The 26,231-nt window shown below is 55.2% G+C and overlaps 1 protein-coding gene and 1 long non-coding RNA gene across 3 annotated transcripts; one reads left to right on the plus strand and one right to left on the minus strand.

Moving 5' to 3' along the window:
* The first annotated feature begins 783 nt into the window (after positions 1–783).
* On the plus strand, positions 784–20,005 carry MAN2A2 (mannosidase alpha class 2A member 2). Of its 2 annotated transcripts, XM_047862742.1 has the most exons (25): positions 784–938; positions 1,196–1,397; positions 2,248–2,397; positions 2,946–3,203; positions 3,274–3,418; positions 3,535–3,706; positions 4,151–4,278; positions 4,477–4,650; positions 5,057–5,243; positions 7,506–7,683; positions 8,000–8,202; positions 8,410–8,592; positions 8,751–8,865; positions 9,093–9,160; positions 9,310–9,475; positions 9,996–10,232; positions 10,456–10,578; positions 10,899–11,013; positions 11,257–11,390; positions 11,560–11,701; positions 13,728–13,861; positions 14,156–14,230; positions 16,068–16,262; positions 16,427–16,537; positions 17,377–20,005. In XM_047862742.1, exons 3-25 carry the CDS (start codon positions 2,266–2,268, stop codon positions 17,527–17,529), a joined length of 3,528 nt encoding a protein of 1,175 aa, XP_047718698.1. In that variant the 5' UTR covers positions 784–938; positions 1,196–1,397; positions 2,248–2,265; the 3' UTR covers positions 17,530–20,005. The 2 variants fall into 2 exon arrangements, with proteins under 2 accessions (XP_047718698.1, XP_047718699.1); XM_047862743.1 differs by lacking the exon at positions 14,156–14,230.
* Positions 19,510–26,151, minus strand: LOC125167883 (uncharacterized). Its single transcript, XR_007152978.1, has 2 exons — positions 26,047–26,151; positions 19,510–19,790 (listed from the first exon to the last, which is right to left on the minus strand). It is a non-coding gene; the product is annotated as an uncharacterized LOC125167883 (long non-coding RNA).
* Positions 26,152–26,231: the final 80 nt, after the last annotated feature.

Genomic DNA, 26,231 nt, shown 5'->3' on the forward strand with positions numbered 1-26,231 from the left:
ATCTGGCTAATCAAACAAAAAATTGTGTAAGCAATATTCACCAGTTTGTAATTGACAGCACAATCCTTCGGGGGAGCAATAGAATGCCAAGTATCATCAGGCACACGGGTCTTTACCTTTTGCCCAGGAAACCTCACTGCTGGGACTCTGTCCTAAGACAGTTAACATAAAAAGAGAGCAGATGTGGAATTCATGGAGATATTCACTGCGGTAGGGGTTTTGATGCTGCAAAAGTACGAACCACCCAGACGCCAGGTAAAAGGAGAAACACCACGAAAATGATGTCTTTCTCAAGGGGTGGCAAGTACGCATAGGCATCGTGATCGCACCCACGGGCGGCAGCACCCCTTGGCCTGAGAAGCGTAACTGCATCGGATTAAGGGGACGTGGAGCAGAACAGGCGAGTCCGGAGACCGGACTTCACTGCTCGGCGGATGAAATGGAGGAAGAATGTTTCTACTACTGCTTGGCAATGCGCTCACGCTAGTGACATCGGGAAAAATGAAGTTACGCGCCCCTCGCGAAGGTGTCGCAGCGAGCCGAGGCCGGGCCCGGGCTGCGGCTGCGCACTGCGGCTCCGCTGCCGGCGCCCGGGACCGGAAGCGGGGACCGCGCTGGAGGGGCCGGCCGGCGGGCGGGGCCGGCGCGGAGGAGGCGGGGCGGGGTCGGCGCGGAGGAGGCGGGGCGGGGTCGGCGCAGCTGTCCCCGCCCCGCGCGCTAGTCGGCGGGAGGCGAGGGGGGCCGGCGCGGGGCGGGCGCAGCAGAGCGCGCGGGCGGCCCCCGGCCCCGCGGGAGCGCGGCTACGGCGCGCGGAGCCGGCGGCGACGGCTGGGCGGACGCCCGCCTTCGCCTGCGTCGCTGCCTCCGCGCGGGCCGCCGCCCCCGGGGATGTGAGGGGCGCAGCTCGGCCGGCGGGGCTCGGAGGCCGGCTGCGGACGGTAACGCGCCGGGCGGACCCGTGGTGGTGGAGGGGTTTCCGTCTGACCCCGGGCCGCGGCCGGGGTGGGAGGCAGGAGCGCGAGCGGCGCTTGGGCTCGGAGGCGGCCCGGGCTCCCGCACCCGGCCGTTGTCGTTGCGGTCCCCGGGGTTGGGAGGGTCGGAGAGGGCCTCGGCCGGGAGGGCCGGGAGCGGGCTGGGCCGGCGGGACCCGGCGGCAGGTGCCTACCCACCCGGTGACCCAACTCCCTCCTCGCAGCTCCACCCACTCTGGCCTAGACCCAGCCTCCAAGGGCTAAAAATATTGCCCGGAGGCTCCTGTGCGGAATCAGATCGCGCTAAGTAGGGCAAACGGCGCAGAGGCGACAGAGCTCCTCGGTCCCGGGGCCGGAGCAAGTCTCCGGGGCGGCGGTTCCGCCCACGCTCGGCTCAGCACCTAGCGGCCTCCCTCCACCCAGCAGGCAAGTAGGCTTCCGCGGGCGGTGGTAGCGGGCACTGGTCTTCCGAAGTTGGACCACAGCGGGGCAGCTGTGCCCAGCCTCCCCATAGCCAGGAGACATTCGGCACCAATCACTGCTGGCTTCCCAGGGGGTTCCCTGAGTGCTGTATAAGCAAAGGCCGAAAGTTACCCACTGCAGGAATCAGAACCGGCCGGGAGAAGATGCAGGGCCCTCTTTATGTTAGAAATACAAGCCACTGCTGCTGCCTTTTAAGCTCATTATGTTTTTCTTAATGAGAGAGGTGCTGTGCCAGGCACTCTTTCTGGTGAGTATCAGTCTGATCCAAGAGGGCAGGGAGAAAGGCTTCCCTGTCCGTTTCTTTAACTGGATGCCAGTTTCTTCCTCGGAAACTAGAAGCACGTGGCCAAGGAACCTGGACACTCACCTCCTTTGATTGGCTGTATCTTTCTTGTAGGCAAGCGATGCAGAAAGCTGGTTAGAATCAGGAGGTTGTGAGGTGAACTCTGGAGGCAGAGCTGGAAAGTTTGTTATCCGGTCGTGTTTTTTATGGCATTAGCCTGGGAGACAGCATCCTCTGTACCCTAGGGGCAGAGCTCCCACCAGGACCAGGCAGGACCAGCTTTACATACTTGCGCTTTCTGTGTCTCAGCCAAGAGAGTAGGATCCCGGTTGGGTCAGGATCCACAGCCGGTGTTGGGATTTGGGGCTTAGAAACTTGCTTTTTCTTTGGAGTCAGGCAAATAGGTGTTCCTTGAGAGTAACGCTCAGGCACGCACTGGGGCATTTGGTGGAAAGACCAACAGAGATTTTGTCTGCCGGGGCTGCATATGGTGTCCCTCCCTCCTGCCAGGTGTGTGTGGAGGCCAGTATGAAGCTGAAAAAGCAGGTGACAGTGTGTGGGGCTGCTATCTTCTGTGTGGCCGTCTTCTCGCTCTACCTCATGTTGGACCGAGTGCAGCATGATCCCACCCGTCACCAGAATGGTGGGAACTTCCCCCGGGTGAGTCATGCCTGGTTGCTAATCTCTTCGTGTACCAGTCTCTGAGCTCAGGCTGAGAGTCCGTGTCAGCCCAGGACAGGAGGGTTTCTTCCCAAAAGGCAGATTTTCCAGAAGCCCAGAGATCAAAAACAGTGATGGCAAAAAGAAAGAAGGAAGGGAAAAGGCGAACTGCCGGCTTGTCCTCCTGAATTCTTGGCAGACATTGCTAATGGATTGCAGCATTCGTTCCCACTAAGCCCGGATGCAATCCTTGTCAGCACAGCGCTCCTGACAGGCCACACTGGTTGTTGAGAAGAGGCACGCAAGATGAAATCTTTGCCATCCACGAGCCAGGGAGTGGGGGCACTCCCAACCCCAGCGGATTGCAGTTCTCTGTAGTGATTTGCACATCTTTCCTCACCGGACCACAGCCATCCAGCCCCATAGGCTCGTGGTTCCGCCTTCAGTTGGGGAGGGAAGGACCACAGGCCCTGGGTGGTGGGCCCCATGCAGAGATCCTTCCTGTGGCACAAGGAGCCGTGGGTGATTGCTTTCTGGTCTTTCGGCAGAGCCAAATTTCTGTGCTGCAGAACCGCATTGAGCAGCTGGAACAGCTGTTGGAGGAGAACCATGAGATCATCAGCCACATCAAGGACTCTGTGCTGGAGCTGACGGCCAATGCGGAGGGCCCGCCCGCCATGGTGCCCTACTACACGGCCAACGGCTCCTGGGTGGTGCCGCCAGAGCCCCGGCCCAGCTTCTTCTCTGTCTCCCCCCAAGACTGCCAGTTTGCTCTGGGGGGCCGGGGCCAGAAGCCAGAGCTGCAGGTAGGGGTCAGAGCCGGCAGGGACCTCTGGTGGCTGTGGATGGGCACTGAGCTACTCTCTGGCCTGGCAGATGCTGACTATATCGGAGGAGTTACCGTTTGACAACGTGGATGGCGGCGTGTGGAAGCAAGGCTTCGACATCTCCTACAGCCCGCACGACTGGGACGCCGAAGACTTGCAGGTGTTCGTGGTGCCACACTCTCACAATGACCCAGGTGAGGACCCAGCAGGGCCCCGGGGGCCGGGCTGTGCAGAGAGCTTTGTGATGGCAGAGGAAAGGGAGGGGCAGAGGATGCTGGCATCCTCAGGGTATCCTGTGCTGGTGCCCTAGGCTGGATCAAGACCTTTGACAAGTACTACACTGAGCAGACCCAGCACATCCTCAACAGCATGGTGTCCAAGCTGCAGGAGGACCCCCGGCGGCGCTTCCTCTGGGCGGAAGTCTCCTTCTTTGCCAAGTGGTGGGACAACATCAACGCGCAGAAGAAAGCAGCCGTGCGAAGGCCAGTGCCCGCCGGGGAGGCATGGGAAGGCTGGCCTCTGGGCCCTGGACTGGGGGCCAGAGCAGCTGGGTGCCACACTGTGGGTGGCAGGGGGAGGCAAGGGGAAGCAGGGCAGAGGGGAAAGGGCATGGTGGAGGGGCCGAGAATGAGACGGCAGGGACTGGTGTGATGGCCACTGGGTCACCGGTGTCGGGAGAAATCAGAGTTAGGTGCAGGCGTACGCACAAGCCAAGAGGGAGCGTGGGGCCTGGTCCGGAGAGAGGCAGGGCCGGGACAGCATGGAGGCTGTATGGAGGGAAAGGAGAGTGCCTGTTTGTTCTGTTGGTCCCGGGTGTGGTTGAGCGGGCTCAGTAAGGCCTGTGCGCACAGATCCCCGCATCTTCTGGTTGGCGGGACTGGGCAGAGCATCCCTGCCCCACGCTGAGTGTGAGTCCTTCACTCCAGGCTGGTGGGAAACGGGCAGCTGGAGATTGTGACAGGAGGCTGGGTGATGCCGGACGAGGCCAACTCCCATTACTTTGCCCTGATTGACCAGCTCATTGAAGGACACCAATGGCTGGAGAAAAACCTCGGTGAGTCTGGGCTCAGGAAGGAGAGTCTGCCCCTGTAGCTGGGCCAGGGAACAGCAGGGGCTGGGCACAGGGATCGGCAGGGGGGTGGTTCCTCTCTAGGCCGATTCCACCAGGCATGGGCTCAGTATGATGGCAGGAAAGGAGCGGGGTCCCCAGGACCTGAACCCCTCAGGACCTCTGGCTTCCGTGCCCTCTCAGGAGCAACCCCACGCTCTGGCTGGGCCGTGGACCCCTTTGGACACAGCCCCACCATTCCTTACCTGCTGCGCCGTGCCAACCTGACCAGCATGCTGATTCAGAGAGTGCACTATGCCATCAAGAAGCACTTTGCTTCCACCCACAGTCTGGAGTTCATGTGGAGACAGAACTGGGGTAAGACCAGGTAGGGTGGAGGGTCACAGGAGTAGTGCTCACTGTGGGAGGGAAGGGCAGGGCATGAGGGTAAGACCCACGTCCTTCAGAGCAGACCAGCAAGCACTTGCACAGACCGCCAGAAGTACTGTCCTCCTTCCGGTTACATTGGGGATCGGTCACATTGACCTCTGGCCTCTGCAGAGCCCCCCCGTCTATACTGAGGGTCTGTCCCGGGAACTGTGGGCTCCAGATCCCTCCCTGTGCCCCTTGGCCTGCCCGTCTTCTGCAGCCTTAAGTCCGGTCCAGGCCTCACCTTCTGTCAGAGCTGCGCGTGGCTGGAGCAGATCCCCACCCTCCTGGCATCTCCGTGACCCGCTCCGGAGGCTGCCTGCTGGTGGCCGACTGCCCGGTGTGTCTTCTACAGACTCGGACTCCAGCACAGACCTCTTCTGCCACATGATGCCCTTCTACAGCTACGATGTGCCCCATACCTGTGGCCCGGATCCCAAGATCTGCTGCCAGTTTGATTTCAAACGCTTGCCTGGTGGGCGCATAAACTGCCCCTGGAAGGTGCCGCCCCGGGCGATCACAGAGGCAAACGTGGCTGAGAGGTATTTGCTCCCGGCCTAGGCTGGGCCATTTTCACTCCACAGGGGAGCCAGGAGACCTGGCCTTGGCGTGGGCTCTGCTGCACGGGGGTGCTTCTGGTTGTACCTCTGTAAAATGGCAGGCGGGGGCGGTGGGGCTCAGGTGGTGAGTTCAGGTCCACAGCCGCTAAGGTGGCGGCTCCTTCACTGAGCCTCCCTGGAAAGCTGGAGCAGCTCTAAGGAACCACCTTTTCCAGAATGGTTTTATTTCCCCAAATGAGTGTGTTTCCCAGCGTCCTAACAAACTGCCAGAGCCGGTTGACCGACTCAGAAGTGAATAATTCTTAAAAAAGGTAAAGTTTCTTGTACCATGTGGCCTAATATGCCTTCGTTTACTGCAGGCATCTTGCCTTAGCTTGATTAGGCCAGGATCCCCCAGTGCTTGTGGACCATTCACAACATGTTCGGTCCTGCCCAGCAGCCCCCAGCATCAGAGAAAGCACACCTGTCCCCCTGGGGGGTTGTTAGGGACCCCTGAAGATGTCTCTGTGGCTGAAGTCCGCCCCCGCCTCCGCCCACCCTGGAAAGAACAGATTACCAGTGACCTGAACCGTGGGTTGGCTGGAACCCACTAGCCTTGAGAATGTAACAAGTTGAGCTGGTTTTCATGAGGCAATACTCTGATTTCCATGATGTCCACGAGGTGAAGCATGTGACCAAAAGGGAAAGAAAGTGGTCTTTTGTTTCTGAAAGCCAGAAATCTAAATGCAGATTCCAAGCAAGAATCCAGGACTATTAAGGGGTGATTTTTCTTCAAGCAGCAGCTGTGATCAGATGCCAGCCCAGCTTTGCAGAGAGCAAGTCATGAGAGTAACTTCGTTTTCTCCTTTGAAAGGCTTACAAGGCTGATAAATTAGAGGGAAGTGGTATTCTAGGAGTCCTCTCTTGAGAACAAAGTAGGGAAGCACAAGCTGGATCAGCACAGTTAAGCAGCTTAGGGGCAGGCTGACCTACAATACCTGTAACATGCCAACGACTGGGTTGGTCTAAATGGAGAAAAAGCTTTAATGAGATGCTACAAGGTTTTGGTTCCTATTGATTTTACCAGTAACTTCGATGAAAAAGAAAGTGACAAACGTGTGTATATAGTTCCTACTGTGTACCAGGCGCTAGTCTGAATTTATTTATTTATTTATTGTGTTTTTTTTTTTTTGAGAGCAAGAGAGAGCACAAGTGGGGGCGGTGCATACAGAGAGGGAGACACAGAATCCGAAACAGACTTCAGGCTCTGAGCTGTCAGCACAGAACCCGACTTAGGGCTCAAACTCACTTAGGGCTCAAACTCACGGACCGTGAGATCATGACCTGAGCCAAAGTTGGACGCTTACCCCACTGAGCCACTCAGGCGCCCCTACCAGGTGCTGTTCTAAGTACGTAGCAAATAGTAATTTATTTAGTTCATTTTAACTTTCATAACATTATGATGGTAGGTACTGATGCTATTCTCATCTTATAAAAAACCGAGGCCTAGCAAGGTTAAGTAGCTTAACCAGGGTCACTCAGCCAGTACATGTAGAGCTGGTATAGTATGGTTCTGATTTTAGGTCTTCAGAGCTGTGCTCACTTGTGGGCAAAGTGAAGCTGGGGTGTCAGAATGAGGACCCCCCCCCCCAAAAGGATCAGGATCCCAAAAGATCTCAGTAGGTTGTGTGCGACGTGGGTCGAATCCAACCAGATAGGATTTATCGGATGTAAATGTGAAGTTCCATCCTTAGTCTCAGGAAAGAGAACAGGAAAGGGTCGGGATGGGGAGAAAGGCCCTTGCCGAACCTCTCGTGTGGGAAACCCTCGTGGTGGCCGAGGTCGGCACTGGTGTGACCGTGGGGCTGCCGGAGACGCTCCCGTACACGCACGCGGCACACCGGGCTGGCCGAGGTGTGTGTCCCGCCTTCTGTTTGCCGGTCGGCCCACCCCGGAGTCCCGCATCAGTGCCAGGCCCCTCACCCTGAGGGACGTGGGCAGAAGGGTGGCTGGAGAACCGCTGGTGATGCAGGGGGGGGGGGGGGGGGGGAGGGGGTGCCGGGCTTGTAGAGCCTGAAGGGAGGCACAGGGGAATGCGGCACGTCTGTGGTGTGTGTGAAGGACCCCGGGGCAGGGGCGTGCTGTTGTGCATGGTGTCGGCCTGGAGTCCGGGAACTGCAGCCGAGCATAGGAAGACCCGGGCCGCCCCGCTCCCTTCCTCTGCGCCGAGCCTCTGTGTCGGGCCCCGCGCCCTTCCGCCCGCAGGGCAGCGCTGCTCCTGGACCAGTACCGGAAGAAGTCCCGCCTGTTCCGAAGCAACGTCCTCCTGGTGCCGCTGGGGGATGACTTCCGATACGACAAGCCCCAGGAGTGGGACGCCCAGTTCTTCAACTACCAGCGGCTCTTTGACTTTCTCAACAGCAAACCTGACCTCCACGTGCAGGTGTGGGGGCACGGGAGGGGGGACGCTGAGCTGGGGAAGGGGGAGGCCCACGGTGCTGCAGCCTGGCCCTTCCCGAAGGCGCCGTGCTCCCCGTTCCCGACTCTTGGGCAGGGTCTCCCTTTGGTGTGAGAATTCCTTGCCGGCTCCCGGGCTTGGCGTGCGGTGGGAAAGGGTGGCGTGTAGTGATCGCAGGTGGGGCGCGTAAGCAGAATCCTTGCCCCTGGCACTGGGCTGCAGCACGGTGGCGGGGGAGGGGGGCTGACAGGTCCCAGAAGACTCCGGAACTGATGGAAGCGGGTTTTTGGGGTCCCCACAGGCCCAGTTTGGCACCCTCTCTGACTATTTTGACGCTCTGTACAAGAGGACAGGGGTAGAGCCGGGGGCACGGCCCCCAGGGTTTCCCGTGCTGAGCGGGGATTTCTTCTCCTATGCCGACCGAGAGGACCATTACTGGACAGGCTATTACACTTCCCGGCCCTTCTACAAGAGCTTGGACCGGGTCCTGGAAGCCCACCTGCGGTGAGACTCCGCCTTCCGCCTTCCTGGCTGGAAGGAGTAGAATCGGCTGTGGGATTTAAGGAAGGGCTGGATCGGCTCCGAAGGCCCTAGGAAGGCTTGGAGACCAAGGCAGGCAGAGACGTGGTGGAAAGAAGGGAATGGGGCTTGCTGAGCGAGGGCGGGCCTGGGAGTTGCGTGGGCAGGAGGCTGACCTCTGTCTCTGGGCAGGGGCGCGGAGATCCTGTACAGCCTGGCTGTAGCTCACGCGCGCCGCTCTGGACTGGCCAGCCAGTACCCGCTCTCCAACTTCGCCCTTCTGACGGAAGCTCGGCGCACCCTGGGGCTCTTCCAGCACCACGATGCCATCACCGGCACTGCGAAGGAGGCGGTCGTGGCAGACTATGGCGTCAGGTGGGGGGGGCCCTCTCCTGCTCCCCGTCGGCTCCACACCCTTGCCCGCTGTCCCAAAGAAAGGCCGGGCTGGCGGTCAGGGGGCAGGCCTACCGGTGAGGTGCGCAGTCTGTGGCCGTCTTCTCCATGGTCCCTCTCCCACCCCCTGTCCCCCGCAGGCTCCTGCGCTCCCTCGTCAGCCTGAAGCAGGTCATCATCAACGCGGCACACTATCTGGTGCTGGGGGACAAGGAGGCTTACCACTTTGACCCTGAGGCTCCCTTCCTCCAAATGGTGAGCCCCCTCCTCCATCTGCTCCGGGCGCCCTCGGGCGTGTGCGGTCCCATCCAAGAGCAGTGGTGTGAGGGTGTCGCTCTTCTTTTCCTTCCCTGCCCTGGGGTGAAGGATCTGTGCCCAGGGAAGCTGGTGGTCCACATCCGGGACAGGCAGGGGAGGAGGCAAGACTCCGAGCCAGGCCAAGGCCCGTGATGGTTCTTCCCTTGCCACCCCCTTAACTCCAGGATGACACCCGCTTGAATCACGATGCCCTGCCGGAGCGCACAGTAATCCAACTGGATTCCTCGCCCAGGTGAGCCAGACCAGGCCAGGCACAGAGGCGAAGCCACTCTGGCTCCCGCCACCGTCTCTCCCCCTCACCTGCCCAGATACTCTTGGCCTCTGTTTCTGCCTCCGTTGCCCAGGAAAAGCCTGCCTGGGTGAGCCTGCCTCTACCTGCAGGTACGTGGTGCTGTTCAACCCGCTGGAACAGGAGCGGTTCAGTGTGGTGTCCCTGCTGGTCAGCTCGCCCCGGGTGCGTGTCCTTTCTGAGGAGGGTCAGCCCCTGGCCGTGCAGATCAGCGCACACTGGAGCTCTGCCACTGACGTGGTCCCTGACGTCTACCAGGTAAGGTGGGGGCCCGGGAGGTGGGCCCCAGCCCTCCGTGCTCATCCTCGGCCTCTCCCCGGGGCCTCCCTCTGCCTCGTGACACCCGCCTCCTGCCCTCCTGCCTGCGCCCCAGGTTGGGGACAGCCGTCTTGGGGAGAGGGGTTGCCCAGAGGACAAGCACTGTTGGCATTTGGGTCTGTCCTCGAAAGGCAGGTGAAGTTTGATAAACTATGATAATAGTGAGGATGGGGCCGGGGTGTCGTGTTATTTCTTCGTTCATCAAGTGTTTATGGAAAGTTAATGTGCGATTGCCATTTCATAGTTTCTCAAATAGCATTTGAGACTCCTAAAAGTCTGACCCGAAGCAAGTAATGTCACTTCCACCTTCAGAGGAGGGGACAGAGGCCCCAGCAGGTACAGGGATCTGCTCAGACTTTATCAGTTAGTAAGAAAGCCCCAGGACTAGAATCCCGGGCCTGCATCCAGAACTGGTGCCCGTGCTGTGGGCCGCGCTTCCTCACCCTTCCTGTGCCAGCAGGTGTCTGTGCCCATCCGCCTGCCAGCCCTTGGCCTCGGCGTGCTGCAGCTGCAGCTGGGCCTGGACGGGCACCGCACCCTGCCCTCCTCTGTGCGCATCTACCTGCACGGCCGGCAGCTGTCCGTCAGCAGACAGGACGCCTTCCCTCTACGCGTCATTGACTCTGGCACCGGAGACTTCGCCCTCAGCAACCGCTACATGCAGGTCTGGTTCTCAGGCCTTACCGGGCTCCTCAAGGTAAAGGGCCAGGGCGGGGAGCCGAGGAGGGTGTGCGTGGCGGTGGGGCGGTGCTGAGCCAACACCCGACTGACGGCGGGCCTCGGAGCGGGCCGTCTTGGCTCCGGGCTGAAGGCACGGGGAAGCTGGGCTGGCTCCTTGGGGAAGTTCGTCCGTGCCCTCCCAGGGGGCAGGCCTGACATGCTGGTGTGGGGCCAGGGGTCAGGGCTGTGTTTCTTGGCAGAGCATCCGAAGGGTGGACGAGGAGCAGGAGCGGCGGGTGGACGTGGAGTTCCTCGTCTATGGCACCCGCACGTCCAAAGACAAGAGCGGAGCCTACCTCTTCCTGCCTGACGGGGAGGCCCAGGTACCCTAAAGACTCCTCAACACCCCCGCAGGCCTCGGGAGGCCCCGCCAGCGGAGGGCACGAGGAGCCCCGTGACCCGAGGCGGTGAGGCGGAGGGGCACGGGCCTTTCTCCAGGACGGTGCCTGCTGCCAGGGCCCTCGCGGGGGCCGCCTCCGGGAGGCGGGGTGGCCGAGGAACGGCCGCGGGGGGCTTGGGCCGGCCCAGCCAGGGGTCTCGGGCGGAGGCCTGCCGCCAGAAGCACTTCCGCCGAGGCTGGGCCGGTGCCCCCAGGCTTTGCCTTCCGTGCTATGGCTTCAGCTGCCACCTGCTCTTTCCCCAGCCCTACGTCCCCAGGGACCCCCCCGTGCTGCGTGTCACCGAAGGCCCTTTCTTCTCAGAGGTGGTTGCGTACTACGAGCACGTTCGCCAGGTGGTCCGGCTCTATAACCTGCCAGGTGAGCCCTGCCGCTCGGAAGGTCCGAGGGGCGGCGGGGGCTGCAGGGGTGTGCGCTGCTCTTCCTTTTGCTCACGGCTCATGCGTCTGTTCCCAACAGAGGGATCGTTTGCAGTGGGGTCACGGTAATTCTCTGAGAGAGAAGGTCCTCCAGAAATGCGGGCGTCGCCGGGGGTCTGGGCACAGCCTCTCCCTGCCCAGTCTCTCCGGCCTCTCCATGCTCGCCCTTTGTCTTTGTGCCCAGGGGTGGAGGGGCTGTCTCTGGACATGTCGTCCCTGGTGGACATCCGGGACTACGTCAACAAGGAGCTGGCCCTGCGCATCCGCACAGACATTGACAGCCAGGGTGCCTTCTTCACGGACCTCAATGGCTTTCAGGTGATTTTCGGGGCCCCGGAGAGCACATGCAGCAGGCACTGGGAGCGGTCTGCCCTGAGGGAGGGGGAGGAATCAGAGACGAGAGTGATCAGAGACTCCTTCAGACTGGGGACCCGTTGGTCCCACATGGTGCCTGGATGCCTGTGACCTGCTGGCCTTCCCCTCCCAGGTGCAGCCCCGGCGCTATCTGAAGAAGCTACCCCTGCAGGCCAACTTCTACCCCATGCCGGTCATGGCCTACATCCAGGACGCCCAGAACCGCCTCACCCTGCACACTGCACAGGCCCTGGGTGTCTCCAGCCTGCACGATGGTGAGCGGGGCAGGAGCTGGTACACAGAGTGATGGGCGGGGTGGAAGCCCATCTGTGCCCCCGGCCTCTCCCCTCAGCGGTCCCCACCCCTGCCCAGTCCACATCACCTCCATGCCTGTAGAACCATTAACAGCAAGCCGTTAACTCCCGCCAGTCACACACGGGCATGGCAGGAGGGCAGGCCACTGCCGTCACCCTCGCCCCTAGCGGAGGCAGCCTTGGAGGTGACGTGGGGGGTGGGGGGCTGGGTGCCCCATTGGATCCCTTTAAGAAGCATCACGGTATTGAACAGTTACTCTCCTGGTCAGGGATGGGAGTAGGGACAGTTGAAAAAGTGCATGTGATGTTATAACAGCAAAGAAGAAAAACATATGCTGTTTTTATTTTTTATTTTTATTTTTTTATTTTTAAAAAATTTTTTAATGTTTATTCTTGAGAGAGAGAGAGAGAGAGAGAGAGCATGAGCGGGGGAGGGCAGAAGAGAGGAGGAGACACAGAATCCACAGCAGGCTCCAGGCTCCGAGCTGTCAGCACAGAGCCCGACGTGGGGCCCGAACTCACGGACTGTGAGATCATGACCTGAGCCAAAGTCAGATGCTTAACAGACTGAGCCACCCAGGTGCCCGTATTTTTTTTTTTTTATTTTTTTTTAATGTTTATTTTTGAGACAGCATGAATGGGGGAGGGGCAGAGAGAGAGGGAGACACAGAATGGGAAGCAGGCTCCAGGCTCTGAGCCATCAGCCCAGAGCCTGACGCGGGGCTCGAACTCATGAACCGTGAGATCATGACCTGAGCTGAAGTCGGATGTTCAACCGACTGAGCCACCCAGGCGCCCCCATATGCTGTTTTTAAAAGAGAGAATGGCATTTTTAAGAATTCAAACACGGGCATGAGGAGTGCTGGCCTAGGGCTGGGCACACTGGGCCAGCTGAGGTGGCTCCTACGTCAGAGTAAAGTGAACGCTTTGCTCTTGGTGGCCTCTGAGGCCTTCAGATGGTCCGTGTTTGGGACAGAGCCTTTGTGCAGGGCTGAGCCGAGAGGCTTCGCCCCGGGGGGTTGGTGGCTGGGGCAGTGGAGGCCTGACCCCCTGCTGCAGGAGTGTGGCTCTGATCGCCCCGCTGTCAGGCTCTGCCACGGTTCTGTCTACGCTGTCGACTGCTAGCTGAACCCCACGGGATTCTCTCTGCCTTTCTGGAAAATAGCGTGCTGAGAGATTATTGTTATATACGCACGGGTCCGTTTTAGGACTTTCGGATATCTTTCCAAAAAAGGATTGCTCAAGATACAAATACGTAGGAACTACAGAAGTCAGAATGTCAGGCTGGGGAGATGGTTAGGGCCATCTGAGTGGACGCTCTCAAGAGATTCTTAGAAAAACAGGTGCTGGGAAAAATCCTCACCCCAACATATGTCTGCTTTGCGGCCAGCCCTTCCCCAAGCGTATTTTATGAAGAAAGCACAGGCGGTCATCTGCCATCCCTTTTCCCCAGGGTGACCACAAACGACACCTGATTGGAGCTTCTGTCTGATTTGCCATCTGCCTGTTCTCTCCGCACTCTCCTTGTGACGGACGAGGCGGCAGAGCTGGAGTCTTTCCCAGCCTAGGAGGGTGGGAGGGCGCGGGTTCTAGTCCCAGCAAGCTCTGCCCCAGCTGCCTGGACCGGGGCCGCTGCAGCAAGCGCTGCTGGCTGGCGATGGCAGTTTTGTGTTCGCTGGTTTACTCTGTTCAAGTGGCCAGTGCGGCTGGCGATCGCCGCCCGAGCTCCCAGGTCTGTTCCCCCTCCTCGGGCATCGAGCGTGGGCGGTAAACTGCCAGGGCCTGCTTGCTCCCTCCGGCCTCTTTTGTTTCCTCTTCTGTGATACCGGCCCTTCACTCGGTCCCCTTCCAGCTCCAGGCCCCCGCTCCTCCCCTCCTGAGTGACTCCGCTTGAGGCTGTAGCTCCCCGGGCTTTTTCCTCGGGGCCTGTGGTTGGGATTCTTCCAAAGCCCAGTATCTGCTTGGGGCTCACGGTGAACTTCCCCAGGCCAGCTGGAGGTGATCCTGGACCGTCGGCTGATGCAGGACGACAACCGGGGTCTGGGCCAAGGGCTCAAGGACAACAAAAGAACCTGCAACCATTTCCGCCTGCTGTTGGAACGGCGAACCCTGGGCAGTGAGGTAAATTCTGGGCCTCCCTCCCGGGGAGCCAGGTCAGGCTGGTCCCTTGGGCGGCAGAGCTAGAGGCGGGCGAGGGGTAGCGAGAGTAGTGCTGCTCCTGGGGTGCGGGGGGTCAGTCTGACGCTCTGCTTCTCCATCTCCGGCAGCCTGGCACCTCCCTTCTCCCACAGCGTCCTGTCGCCCGTGCCCCCGAGCCATCTCCCGCCTTCCTCTGTGCCCCCTCCCCGCCGCCATGTTCTCTGACCCTCTCTGCTCCAGCCCCGTTCATCTCATGGCTTTCTTTGCCCCCACCAGCCTGGCTTTTTCTCCAAACTGGCAGCCATGTTTAGGGGCTTGATCTTTCACAGCAGCAGGAGCGATAACCGAGAGGTAAGGGCCAGCCACGGGGGGTCGAACTGGTACTGGCCAGCGGTAGCTGGACTTCGAGCGTGCGGAGGATGGAGCCTGCCACCCAGCCTCCTTGTCTGTGGCTCAGTCCTCACCCACCAAGGAGCTACTGATCACCCGCTGTGCTTTAGGGCCCGAGAGGGACACAGACTCTGACACTGACCCTGCTCTCCAGGACTTCCCTCGGGAGTAGGGGTGGGGGGTAGGCTACGTGCGTACAAATGAGGCAGAAGTAGCTTGGCTGGTTAGTAGCGGGAGAACGTTGTGAGCCAAGGGGATCGAGGACAGGTTCTGGGGGACATGTTGACCAGGCACAGCTGTGATGGATGGGGTCTGATGTAAACACAAGGACTGGGGCGCCTGGATGGCTTAGTCGGTTGGGCTTCCGACTTCGGCTCAGGTCATGATCTCACGGTCTGTGAGTTTGAGCCCCGCGTCGGGCTCTGTGCTGACAGCTCGGAGCCCAGAGCCTGCTTCGGTTCTGTGTCTCCCTTTCTCTTTGTCCCTCCCCCACTCCCGCTCTGTTTGTCTTTGAAAAATGAATAAACCTTTAAAAAAATTTTTTTTTAAAAAAGCACAAACTAAGGCAGAGGGAGACCACGTAAACAGGGAAGAGCAGTGAGTTCACTCAGCTAGACCACAGCCGCTAGTCCAGCGTGGTAGCTTCTAGCCACATGTGGTTATTTAAGTTAATTAAAATTAAATATAGGGGCACCTGGGTAGCTCAGTGGGTGAAGGATCCTACTTGATTTCAGCTCAGGTCATGATCTCAAAATTGTTGAGTCTGAGCCCTGTGTTGGGCCCCACTCTGACAGCATGGAGCCTGCTTGGGATTCTCTCTCCCCCCCTCTCTGCTCCTCCACCGCTCACATTCTGTCTCCTTCTCAAAATAAATAGACTTAAAAGAACTAAATATAATAAGTTCAGTTCTTCAGTCATACTGGCCACATTTAAGTGCCCAGTGGCCACAAGTGGCTAGCAGCTACTCTATTAGTGCAGGTATAGCTTATTTCTATCTTTGCAGAAAGTTCTAGTGGCCGTTGCTGGGCTAGCATGGGGTCAGGGTTCGGTTGGGGCAGACTAGCGGGCCCAGAACGGCTGGCTGTGGGGTCTGGACTTTATGTTGGAGGCCAGTGCAGGATCTGAGCACGGAGGGACGCTGTCGGACTCTGCCCTGAGCTTGTCCATCTAACAATAGGGATAGGGCGGATCTCCAGGGAGCCTGGAGGCAGGTGATACTTTACAGGCTGTTCAAGCGGGAAATGTTGGTGGCTTGAACTGAGCCGCGGGAGGGAAAGGTTGGGGGTGGGTGTGAGGATACTGCCGAGATAGGGAGAGATTCTGGGCGATTGGAAGGAAGGTGGCACTAGGGACAGAAGTCCAGAGGACAGAAAAGTGGCCGCCTTGGGGGAAGTGCAGCTTAGGCCTGTGAGTGTGGCATACAGGGCAGTCACCCAAGCGGCCGCCCCCGGTCGGAACAGCTTGGGGAGCACTGGGCCCGAGGATCGGGGCTGGCACTATGGGTGTGGGGCTGGACCCGGAACCGCAGGATCACTCAGGGTACTTGCCTCGTCCGTTATGGGCACACATCTGTCTGTCACCCGTTCTCCCGCACTGAGGATCTGCGATGGGAGATGGATGGCGCTCACAGGGCGTGTGCTCACGTTAGTGTGAAAGCAGAAACCCCTAAGGTAGAGGAGACATGTCCCCTGTAGGTTGTGGGAGATGGGAGTGACCACACGTGGAGGGTGCTGGAGCCTTCCAGACGCTTCAGGGAAAGCTCTCTGCCCCTTCGCCCACATCTCGGCCGACCTTGCAGGTCCAGGATGGCCGCACTACCAGCTACCCATCCCTCCTCAGCCACCTGACCTCCACGTACCTGAATACCCCCGTGCTTGCCCTGCCCGTAGCCAAGAGGCAGCTCCCGGGCCCCGGTCTGCGCTCATTTCATCCCCTGGCCTCCTCCCTGCCCTGCGATTTCCACCTGCTTAACCTGCGGACACTGCAGGCCGAGGTGAGTACCCCGCCCCGCTCCTACCTCCAGGACCGGATTCTGGCCTTTCCTCACCCACACTCCTCCTGGTCCTGGTCCCGGTGCGGCCTCGAGGGCAGTGCCGTTGCACCCGCGAGCGCTGAGCAGCACCCGCCCCCACCACCCCTTCTGTGTCTGTCACCCAGGACGACGCCCTGCCCTCGGCAGAAACCGCACTCATCTTACACCGCAAGGGTTTCGACTGCGGCCTTGAGGCCAAGAACTTGGGCTTCAACTGTACCACGAGCCAAGGCAAGGTGAGAGGGGCCTGGTACAAGCAGGAACACGGTGCGCCGGGGCACAGCAGGCCTGGGGCTTGGGAGACTGCGGTGAGGTGGGCAGCGGAGAGAAAAGGGAGCAGCCGTTGATGAGTGATTTCAAAGCAACTGAGGCCTGGCTGGGGCACGTTCTGTACAAGGCATGTGCTCCGTGAGTAGGGGCCACGGCCAGATGCAGTGGAAAACATCAGATATAAAAATCCAGGGGCGCCTGGGTGGCTCAGTCGGTTGAGCGTCCGACTTCGGCTCAGGTCATGATCTCGCAGTTCGTGAGTTCGAGCCCCACGTCGGGCTCTGTGCTGACAGCTCAGAGCTTGGAGCCTGTTTCGGATTCTGTGTCTCCCTTTCTCTCTGTACCTCCCCCGTTCATGCTCTCTCTCTCTCTGTCTCAAAAATCAATAAAGGTTAAAAAAGTAAAAAAAAAAAAAAAAAAAAAAAAAAATCCAAAGCCGTCATGCTGCGGCTCTGAAAGCTCTGGTCATGGTTCAGGCAGGCGCTGACAGGTGCCCCCGTGTGCCACAGCCCATGCTGGGCACTGGCGATTCCGGAGTGGACCTAACACAGTCCCTGTCTTCAAGGAGTTCGCTGCTCAGTGCAGTGGTTCCTACCCTGAGGTCTGTGGATGGGCTTTGGGGTTGAGCAGAGTGAGCCCCTGGCCCGAACACAAGCTCTCGTGCACAGCTGGGCACCGTGTTGCCCAGAGGGGCCAGAGCCTCTGTGAGGTTCTTAAAGAGGCAGCAAGTCATACAGAGAAAAGAGCTGTGTCACATAACGTGTGAACACCCAGCACAACCCTGTGCCATCTTTTCTCTCCACAGGTGGCCCTGGGGAGCCTTTTCCACGGCCTGGATGTGGGTTTCCTGCAGCCAACCTCCTTGACGTTACTGTACCCTCTGGCCTCCCCCTCCAACAGCACTGACATCTATCTGGAGCCCATGGAGATTGCCACCTTCCGCCTCCGCTTGGGCTAGCACTTCCTGTGGCCTGAAGAGAAAGTTCATCCACAGAGACTGCCTCTTACATAAGGTCGGGTTGGACAAACCAGATGGGTATCCTGTCCCGATCTACCTCTCAGAACTGTGACAGACTGGGCTCTGCCCTCATTTTCTGTTTCTCGTTGCTTCTGTGTTCGGTGGCAACCCCAAACCCGGTGTTGGGTAGACAGGGCAGATGCTAGTGAGATCTTGGCCAGAGGGTCCTTGGTCAGAGTGGGCGGTGCCAGCCTCTGCTTTGGGTTGTGAGCGGCACCCATTGGGCACAGGCTCAGGCACCCACCTTTCTCCCAAAATGCGATGGAGGAGAAGCAGGGTCAGGAAAGATAGGGGAGGCTGAGTGGGTAGGAGCCCAGCGCCAGGGTCACTGGAGGTGGGAGCTGGTTCTGGGTGGGGGGGGTCCTCTGGTTACGTAGGGACTGGATGTCCTGATGTGAGCGGGAACTGAGTGATGGCTGGGTGGGGACCCAGAGTTAGCAAGGTGGAGGAAGAGGAATCTCCACTTTCTGTGATGACTCCACTGGGAGGACTCCACGCCTCGGCTAGCGGCTGTGGTGCGGCAGGAAGAGACCATGCGTCCCTAGAGACCATGTCATGGCTAGAGGTCATAGCACACTTCAGGTACCAAAACCCCCATCTGGCCCCGGGCGCCTGGTCCGTGTGTTGATGTATGAGATGGTGGCAGGGACGTGGGGGCGTCTTCCGTCCTCGCTGACGCCTCTTCTGTTCCTGTACTCTGTACACCACTGTCCTCGAGCCCCTTCCCACCCTGGGGGCATCTGGTCTGGCATACTTCCTTTCCCTGGAAGGAAAATGAAGCCTCCAGTCCACCGCCCCTCCCCATGAGCGTGAGCAATTTGAGAAGGCTTTCTGCTCCGTCCCTACGGTCAGGCCATGGAGCTTCAGCTGTGGTACATGCTTCTACAGAGGGATTTGGATCCTGGCACAGGGACTAGGGTTATGTAGAGTGAATTAGGAGGCAGTATGTCTGTTCAGCAGCCTTCATTCAGCTTCGATTAATAGAGCAAAGGTTTTGACGGTCTCTATAGATGCCGAAGCAATATTTGGTAAAGTTTAAAATCTATCCCTTGTTAAAAATCTTAGTAAGTTAAGACTACAAAGAAACTCCTAATCTAGATTAAAAATCTCTATCAGAAACCAGCAGTTAATGACATTCGAAAGAGTCAGACACCACAGGCATTCCTATAAAAGAAATTAGCCAAGGACATACTATTATTTAGCAGGGTCCTGGCACCATAAACCCCACAGTAGAGCAGGCGAAGGAGAGGAAGTTACTACTGTCGTTATTTGGAGACAACAGAATGGCAACCTATAAAATCTACGAGAATCAGCTGGAGACCTAAGACCATTCTGTAAGTGGACGTAAATGATAGACATCATGCTCCTGTAAGGATTTCGGTTCTCTCCAAATCAGTCCATAAATTCAGTGTGTTCCAGTGTGATTGAATACTTTTGGAATTTTGATGAGTTCTAAAGTTCATTTGGAAGAGTAAATACATGAGAGTACTAACAAATTCTGAATGGTGGTGAGGTGGGGGTGGGGGTGGGGGCGCCGAGGGGAGGAAAGGGCACCTGTCCCGTGGCATTGCCCCAGGGACTCTCAGGCAACCACACATGGTCCGTGTGACCTGGTGTGGGATCGGAAAGACAGACTGATGGAACCAAAGTCAGAGTCCAGAAGCAGACCCAGGTAGATGGGAATTTAGTGGGATAAAAGGATTATTTGAAGTGGGGAAAAAGATGGGTTGCTTTAAATAGTACTTGAAGTCACTGACTATCAAAGTAAGAGATCTGTAGCTCACAGTTTCCACAGAAATTAGTCCCAGAGAAAGGAACAAAAAAATTAAACTACAAAATTACTGAAGAAAATACAGGGTATTATTATACCTCTGGTGTGGAGAGCTGTTCTAAACATAACACAAAACCTGAAAGATGTAATAAGGGAAAAGATTAAACAGATTTTATTACCAAAAAATACTGAAAGTTTTATGTATGACAGAAAACATCAAGGTTAAAATACAAATGACAACCTGGGAGAAGATGTTTGCCACACCTCAAAAACCGGTGAGTTAATCATTTTGGGTGAAAGCTTGCTTTGGGGTCCTCAGAGAAGGTCCGCTGGGCCTGCTGGGCCCCTACCTGAATATCAAGAGTCCTTCCAGATCATCCAGGGCTGTTGGCAGCTTCAGGCCAGGGCACACCGAATCCTTTCTGTATCGCTATGGAAGAAATAAGATTATTGATGTGAGGTGCTCAGCAGAGTGTCTGATGCACAGAGGAGCTCAATAAATAGGAGCTATGATCTTACTAGTAAAGGATGCTAAACAGTTATAGCAGGTGTCAATTACTCGTATAAGATGGCTTATAATCACATGATAAGGGAGACTGTGTGCCTCCTCGGAAATGAGCAAAATAAAGGCTGTTTATCTTTGGATATCTTAGATGTACCATGAAATCATTTATCTGCCAGGAACAATGTTTAATGCTACACACTGGCCTTTTAAAACGACCTAGCGTTCAAGGTATGGTCCGGGATCACCAGAAATACTTGTTTCAAGTCCGGCTTTTTGGCCTCTCCTCACTAGGGCTGCTCCTTCAGCCTGGACGTAGGACTGAGGGCCTGTGGAGCAGAGACTAAGACTCGCTAAGACAGATCTGTAACAGGAACAAGAAACAAACGTTCCTGTAGAACGTCGAAGAACGTAGAAGGAAAAAGCCGATTCCTGGGCACAATTTTCTGAAGTAATTTCTGGGATGGCAGTCAAAGGATCTACTTTTTTAACAAGCTTCCAGGTGATTCTTTTGCACACATAATTTAGAAATGGGCCTGTGATTTTAAGGCACGCAGCCACCCTTTACCACCACGTGCTGGCACTGAGGCCTCAGTTCTGAGGGTTGTAATCATCATCAGAATCCGGGTGTGACACAGAAGCAACTCAACCACCGGAAATAGCATTCTGTTCCTCCCGGGAACCTTCCATGCACTTAGGACTTAAAATACAAAGTTCTAGCCCATTTCCACGAAGAGAGGACTGTATGCCCAGTTGGAACCATGGAAGGGAGACTGAAACTAAGAACCCAGTCCTCCCATGCAGGTTGAGGCAGGCGCAGGTGGTGCTCTGATTCAGCTTGCCTAGGAGGTGGGCACAGAGAGAGAAACCTGTAGAAAGAGTGACCTCTCTAACCTCCGAGTTCACCTGCCTACCCCACGGTCACCGAGGTCAGCTAACTGCACTCATGTGCTCGCAGAGGGGGGACGTCCCAGTCTGGGTAGCAGGACTGAAGCTTACCATCCAAAATAGAGCACCCTGGAAAATATGTTTGTTTTTCACTGGCAAAAATACGTACAAATAACAAATACCTCAAGGGCGAGAACAGGCACTGGAGGAGGAGACCAGATCCTTCAAACCAATTTTACATAAAGTCCGCGGGAAATAATTCAGATCTTAACAGTTATCCGGCCCAAGTGCGTCTGCGAAGAGTCTCTGTCCATTATGGGGCCTGACCTTGCACCTTCCTAACCGAGAGGAAACCTGATCTGAAAGTCCACTCCGGGCACAGGAAACCCTCGGGGTTGGAGATGAGGGCTTCCCAGCGTTTGGAATGTGACGGAGTTGAAGGCTGAAAACACAGCACCGAGTATGGAAGCCTCGAGAAGCTCTCTCAGTGGAGGGGGAAACAGTGACAGTGACAGTCCCTGTCAGCCTGCCTGGGGACTTGCACTCAAACCAGAGGAGTGAGTGCACCTACATCTGCCTCCTCAACTCCTAATGCCTACGAATGGCAAGTGAGATATTTACAATGCCAAAGCATAGAGTAAAATGGGAGGAACTCTCCTTTGACCAAGAATGGAGAGAACAGCTACAGGCCTGAGCAGACGGGAAGCTCGCAGCTCGAGACAAAGCCCAGCAAAGGGCAGCAGCACTGGCACAGACAGGGCACCAAGACTAACCCAGGAAGGCCAGAACCAGGCTGAGCAAAGAGCAGAGGAAAGCAAAGCAGAGGCTGCCAGCGAAACATGACAAAATAGAAGCGACCCCAAACAATGCTTTATGGAAATACAGTCTACATACGGGATAAACACTAGGTTCTGTGCGAATGGTATGGGGACTTTTGTGGATTTGGAAAACGGAACTAAGGAATCTACTTGACCACACCGCAGAGATAAAAGGAAAACCTAAGAGAGAGGTTAAGAAAGATGGCAGATAGGGGCGCCTGGGTGGCTCAGTTGGTAAGCGTCTGACTTCAGCTCAGGTCATGATCTCACGGTTCGTGAGTTTGAGCCCCGCATCAGGCTCTGTGCTGTCAGCTCAGAGCCTGGAGCCTGCTTCAGATCCTCTGTCTCCCTCTCTCTGTGCCTCCCCCATTCTCTCTCTCTCTCAAAAACAAATTAAAAAAAAAGAAATATGGCAGATAGATTTAGAAGCATTACCGTAATGTTTAGTAGCTCTTTTAGGAGAGACTAGTGAATAGGGAAAAGGAAGCCTTCAAAAGGAAAGCGGAGGCACTCTTCAGAAACGAAGAAAGACAGGTGTGCGTCCTTGTGGTGAAAGTACTCACGCAAGTTCCAAGAAAGGTACATTAAAAAAAACAATCCTCACCTACATATATTACAAATAAATCCCTAAAAATCAACCAGATTTTTAGGAAAGAAACTCCATAAGGAAAGACTATCAGATGACAGCAGACAGTTAGCAACAGTGAACAGGGTACCTGAAGACCAGGAAATAGTACATTCACACTTAGAGAACATAACCACTAACTCTGGATTTGGTATTAGCTACACTGTCATTCAGAGTGAGGGGGAAATGACATTTCAAACATCCAAAGGCTGAGAGTTTGCAGTGTGCAAAACTTCAGTGGAAGAAAAGACATGTACTTGGGGGGAAAAAAATCCAGGGTGCATCAACCAAGGGGGGGTATACCTAATAAGCACTGGCTATAAATTATAATATAGCTTAAAAAGAAGCAGAATGAGAATTCTAGATAGCAATAATGTTAAGTGTTATTCCAGGGGTCCTTGCTCAGAAGAAATATAAGCACACCTCAAGATTCACACGCACAAAGGAATTTTTGAGGATGAGGATGTTCACTGGAGCATTACATGGTGTAGTGAAAAGCTGAAAACAAAACTTAATTGTCTATCAGAAAGGGGAATGCATAAATAAAATACTGTCCATTCATATGGCGAAATACTATAAAGTAGTTCAAAGGATGAGCTAAACACTTATGAGCATCAACATGATACATCTCATGAGCATTGCTAAAGGAAAAGAAAGTTACAGGGGTGCCTGGCTGGCTTAGTTGGTAGGGCATGCGACTCTGGGTCTCGGGGTTGTGAGTTCGAGCCCAGCGCTGGGTACAGAGATTGCTTTAAAAAAAAAAAGGGGGGGGGGGCGCCTGGGTGGCGCAGTCGGTTAAGCGTCCGACTTCAGCCAGGTCACGATCTCGCGGTCCGTGAGTTCGAGCCCCGCGTCAGGCTCTGGGCTGATGGCTCAGAGCCTGGAGCCTGTTTCCGATTCTGTGTCTCCCTCTCTCTCTCTGCCCGTTCCCCATTCATGCTCTGTCTCTCTCTGTCCCAAAAATAAATAAAACGTTGAAAAAAAATTTTTTTTAAAGTTTACAGAGTGATATATACTTAAGATAAAATACTCCAAGTACTATAAAGACCTTCTTTTCAACAAATGGTGTTGGAAAAATTGGATAGCCACATACCAAAGAATGAAGTTGGAAGCTTGTCTTACACCATATACAAAAATTAAAATGGATCAAAGGCCCAAATGTAACAGCTAAAACTATAAAACTCTTAGAAGAAAATAGGAGGAAATCTTAATGAGGAATCTGGCAGTGATTTCTTAGGACACCAAAAGCACAGGCAATAATCCTTCTGGAAAAGATTCACACCACTCTAGATGCCATTAAGAACATGCAAGGTTCACGGGAAGAAAGCAAAATATCAACATCAACAGGATTCCAACTGGGAAATACTGATGCCAAACTCTCAGATGACTTTGAGAGGGTCAGGACTTCCGTGGAGGAAGTCACTGCAGACGCGGTGGAAACAGCAGCAAAAGAACTAGGATCAGAAGTGGAGCCTGAATGGGGCGCCTGGGTGGCGCAGTCGGTTAAGCGTCCGACTTCAGCCAGGTCACGATCTCGCGCTCCGTGAGTTCGAGCCCCGCGTCAGGCTCTGGGCTGATGGCTCAGAGCCTGGAGCCTGTTTCCCATTCTGTGTCTCCCTCTCTCTCTGCCCCTCCCCCGTTCATGCTCTGTCTCTCTCTGTCCCAAAAATAAATAAACGTTGAAAAAAAAAATTAAAAAAAAAAAGAAGTGGAGCCTGAAGATGGATGGGCCTGAGTCGTCACTGCAATCTCAGGATCAAACGTGACTGGGCGAGGAGGAGTTGTTTCCTGTGGATAAGCAAAGAAAGTGGTTTCTTGATATGAAATTTACTAGTGCGATGCCGTGACGACTGTTGAAATGACAACAAAGGATTGGCAATATTACTTAAATCTGGGTTGACTCCCATTTTAAAAGTACTACTGTGGGTAAAATGCTATCACACAGCATTGTCCACTACAGAGAAAGCATTAGCGGGGTCAGTCAGTGCGGCAAACTTCACTGTCTTATTTTAAGAAACTGCCGCAGCCACCCCACCTTCAGCAACCAACACCCTGGTCAGCAGCCATCAAGACAGATACTTCACCAGCAAAAAGATTATGACTCACTGAGGGCTCAGATGATGGTTAGCATTTTTTTTGGCAATAAAGTATTTTAAAATTAAGGTACATATACTATTTTCTTAGAGACCTAATGCTGTTGCACACTTAATATGCTGCAGTATAATGTAAACCTAACTTGTATATGCACTGGGAAACCAGAAAGTACATTTGACTCGCTTTATTGTGATATTCTCTTTATTGTCGTGGTCTGCAACAGAACCCACGATGTCTTCAAGGTATGCCCGTAATCTCAAATGGCTCAGGGGAAAAAGTTCCTTATTCTGTACTTCGAACTTTCAAGTTTCTGGTTGTTTAAAAATACATATTTAACAGATTAAAAAAACAGATACCTACTACATCGGCTCAAATCAAACATCTAGGGAGGCCTTGGACTCATCATCCATCTAGCCCCACTAGCCACTTCAGACCTGATCTTTACCATGTCCAGTAGTTGGAGCTGATCTCAGTGTGGTCACTTTTGTCTGGTTAATAAAGGCCCGGGGCAGAGGGGGGAGGGGGGGGGCAGGGCCCAGTAGGGGGCGTCTGGCTGGCTCAGTCAGCAGAGCAAGACTCTTGATTTTGGCATGGTGAGTTCCAGCCCCATGTTGAGTGTAAGGATTACTTAAAAATAAGTAAATAAACTTAAAAAAAATTTCTAAAGGCCCAGTAGTGTGGCAAAAAGAGAGGGGATTGTGGTCTTCTGTTACTGTCCCTCTATTTGATGGTTAACAAGTCTTCTCACCTCCCTGAGCCTTGCATTTTGTCTCTGTGAAAGGAGAACAGTATCCCCACCCTTCACTGTCTCATGTGGTTATTATAAAGAACAGATGAAGTAACACAAGTTAAAAGGTGTTTTTGTAAAACAGCAAGCACCTTGTGACAATTTACCCCTGCATTCAGTAGGGTGATTTTTATTGTCCTAAAGCCTTAATTTTAGGTCACTTAAAAACTGTAGATTTATTACATATGTGTGTGTATATATGTGTATGTGTGTGTGTGTATAAAGTTTAAGGGAATAAAATTTTTAAAAATCCTGTAATCCTACCCCCCCCAAACTAATTTATTAAAAAACTAAAACCAAAATTCTCCAAAACATACCACACCCCAGTCTGCCTTAAGAGGATTACATTGAACTCTGCTGATCTGTTTACTTGGGATGGTCCTGCAACTCGATTCCTTTATACTTTTTAAAAAAATGTTTATTAAAAAAAATTTTTTTTTAACATTTATTTATTTTTGAGACAGAGAGAGACAGAGCATGAACGGGGGAGGGGCAGAGAGAGAGGGAGACAGAATGGGAAGCAGGCTCCAGGCTCTGAGCCATCAACCCAGAGCCCGACGCGGGGCTCGAACTCACTGACCACGAGATCGTGACCTGAGCTGAAGTCAGACGCTCAACCGACTGAGCCACCCAGGCGCCCCTAAAAAAAATTTTTTTAATATTTATTTTTGAGAGAGACAGAGTGAGAGCAGAGAGAGAGGGAGACACAGAATCCGAGTCAGGCTCCAGGCTCTGAGCTGTCGAACTCGGGGCTCGAACTCAAAAACCGTGAGATCATGACCTGAGCGGAAGTGGGAAGCTCAACTGACTGCGCCACCAGGCGCCCCAATAAACTCCTTTCCTTTTAAAGGCCACTTTGTTGCCCTTCACCATTGTCCCCCCCCCCACAGACACTGCGATGGGCATTCATTAGGTACATAACCATCGTGGTCTAGCACGAAATGGCCTTTGACGTAACAACGATTTCCTCACCTCCCAGGCGTACCCTTTCCGAGGGGCCAATAAGCCCCAACTGCTCAGCAGTGACCAAAAATCCTCCACCGGAAGACCTCTGCCCGCGGCGCCACGAAGCGGCCCGCCCCCTATCCTAAACTCCGCCCACCCCAGGGCTCCCGGGCTGGGCCGCCCCGACCACTTCCGGAGGTGCCCGGAAGTCC

This window comes from Prionailurus viverrinus, chromosome B3 (genome assembly GCF_022837055.1).
Source record: "Prionailurus viverrinus isolate Anna chromosome B3, UM_Priviv_1.0, whole genome shotgun sequence".
NCBI lineage: Eukaryota > Metazoa > Chordata > Mammalia > Carnivora > Felidae > Prionailurus > Prionailurus viverrinus.

What these genes read in the sequence shown, in the direction of transcription:
- MAN2A2 (XM_047862742.1), top strand. Translation starts at nt 2,266, where the DNA reads ATGAAGCTGAAAAAGCAGGTGACAGTGTGTGGGGCTGCTATCTTCTGT. An exon ending in GTGGCAGACTATGGCGTCAG is followed by an intron (nt 8,593 to 8,750) that starts GTGGGGGGGGCC and finishes TGTCCCCCGCAG; the next exon opens with GCTCCTGCGCTCCCTCGTCA. An exon ending in GCCTTACCGGGCTCCTCAAG is followed by an intron (nt 10,233 to 10,455) that starts GTAAAGGGCCAG and finishes GTTTCTTGGCAG; the next exon opens with AGCATCCGAAGGGTGGACGA.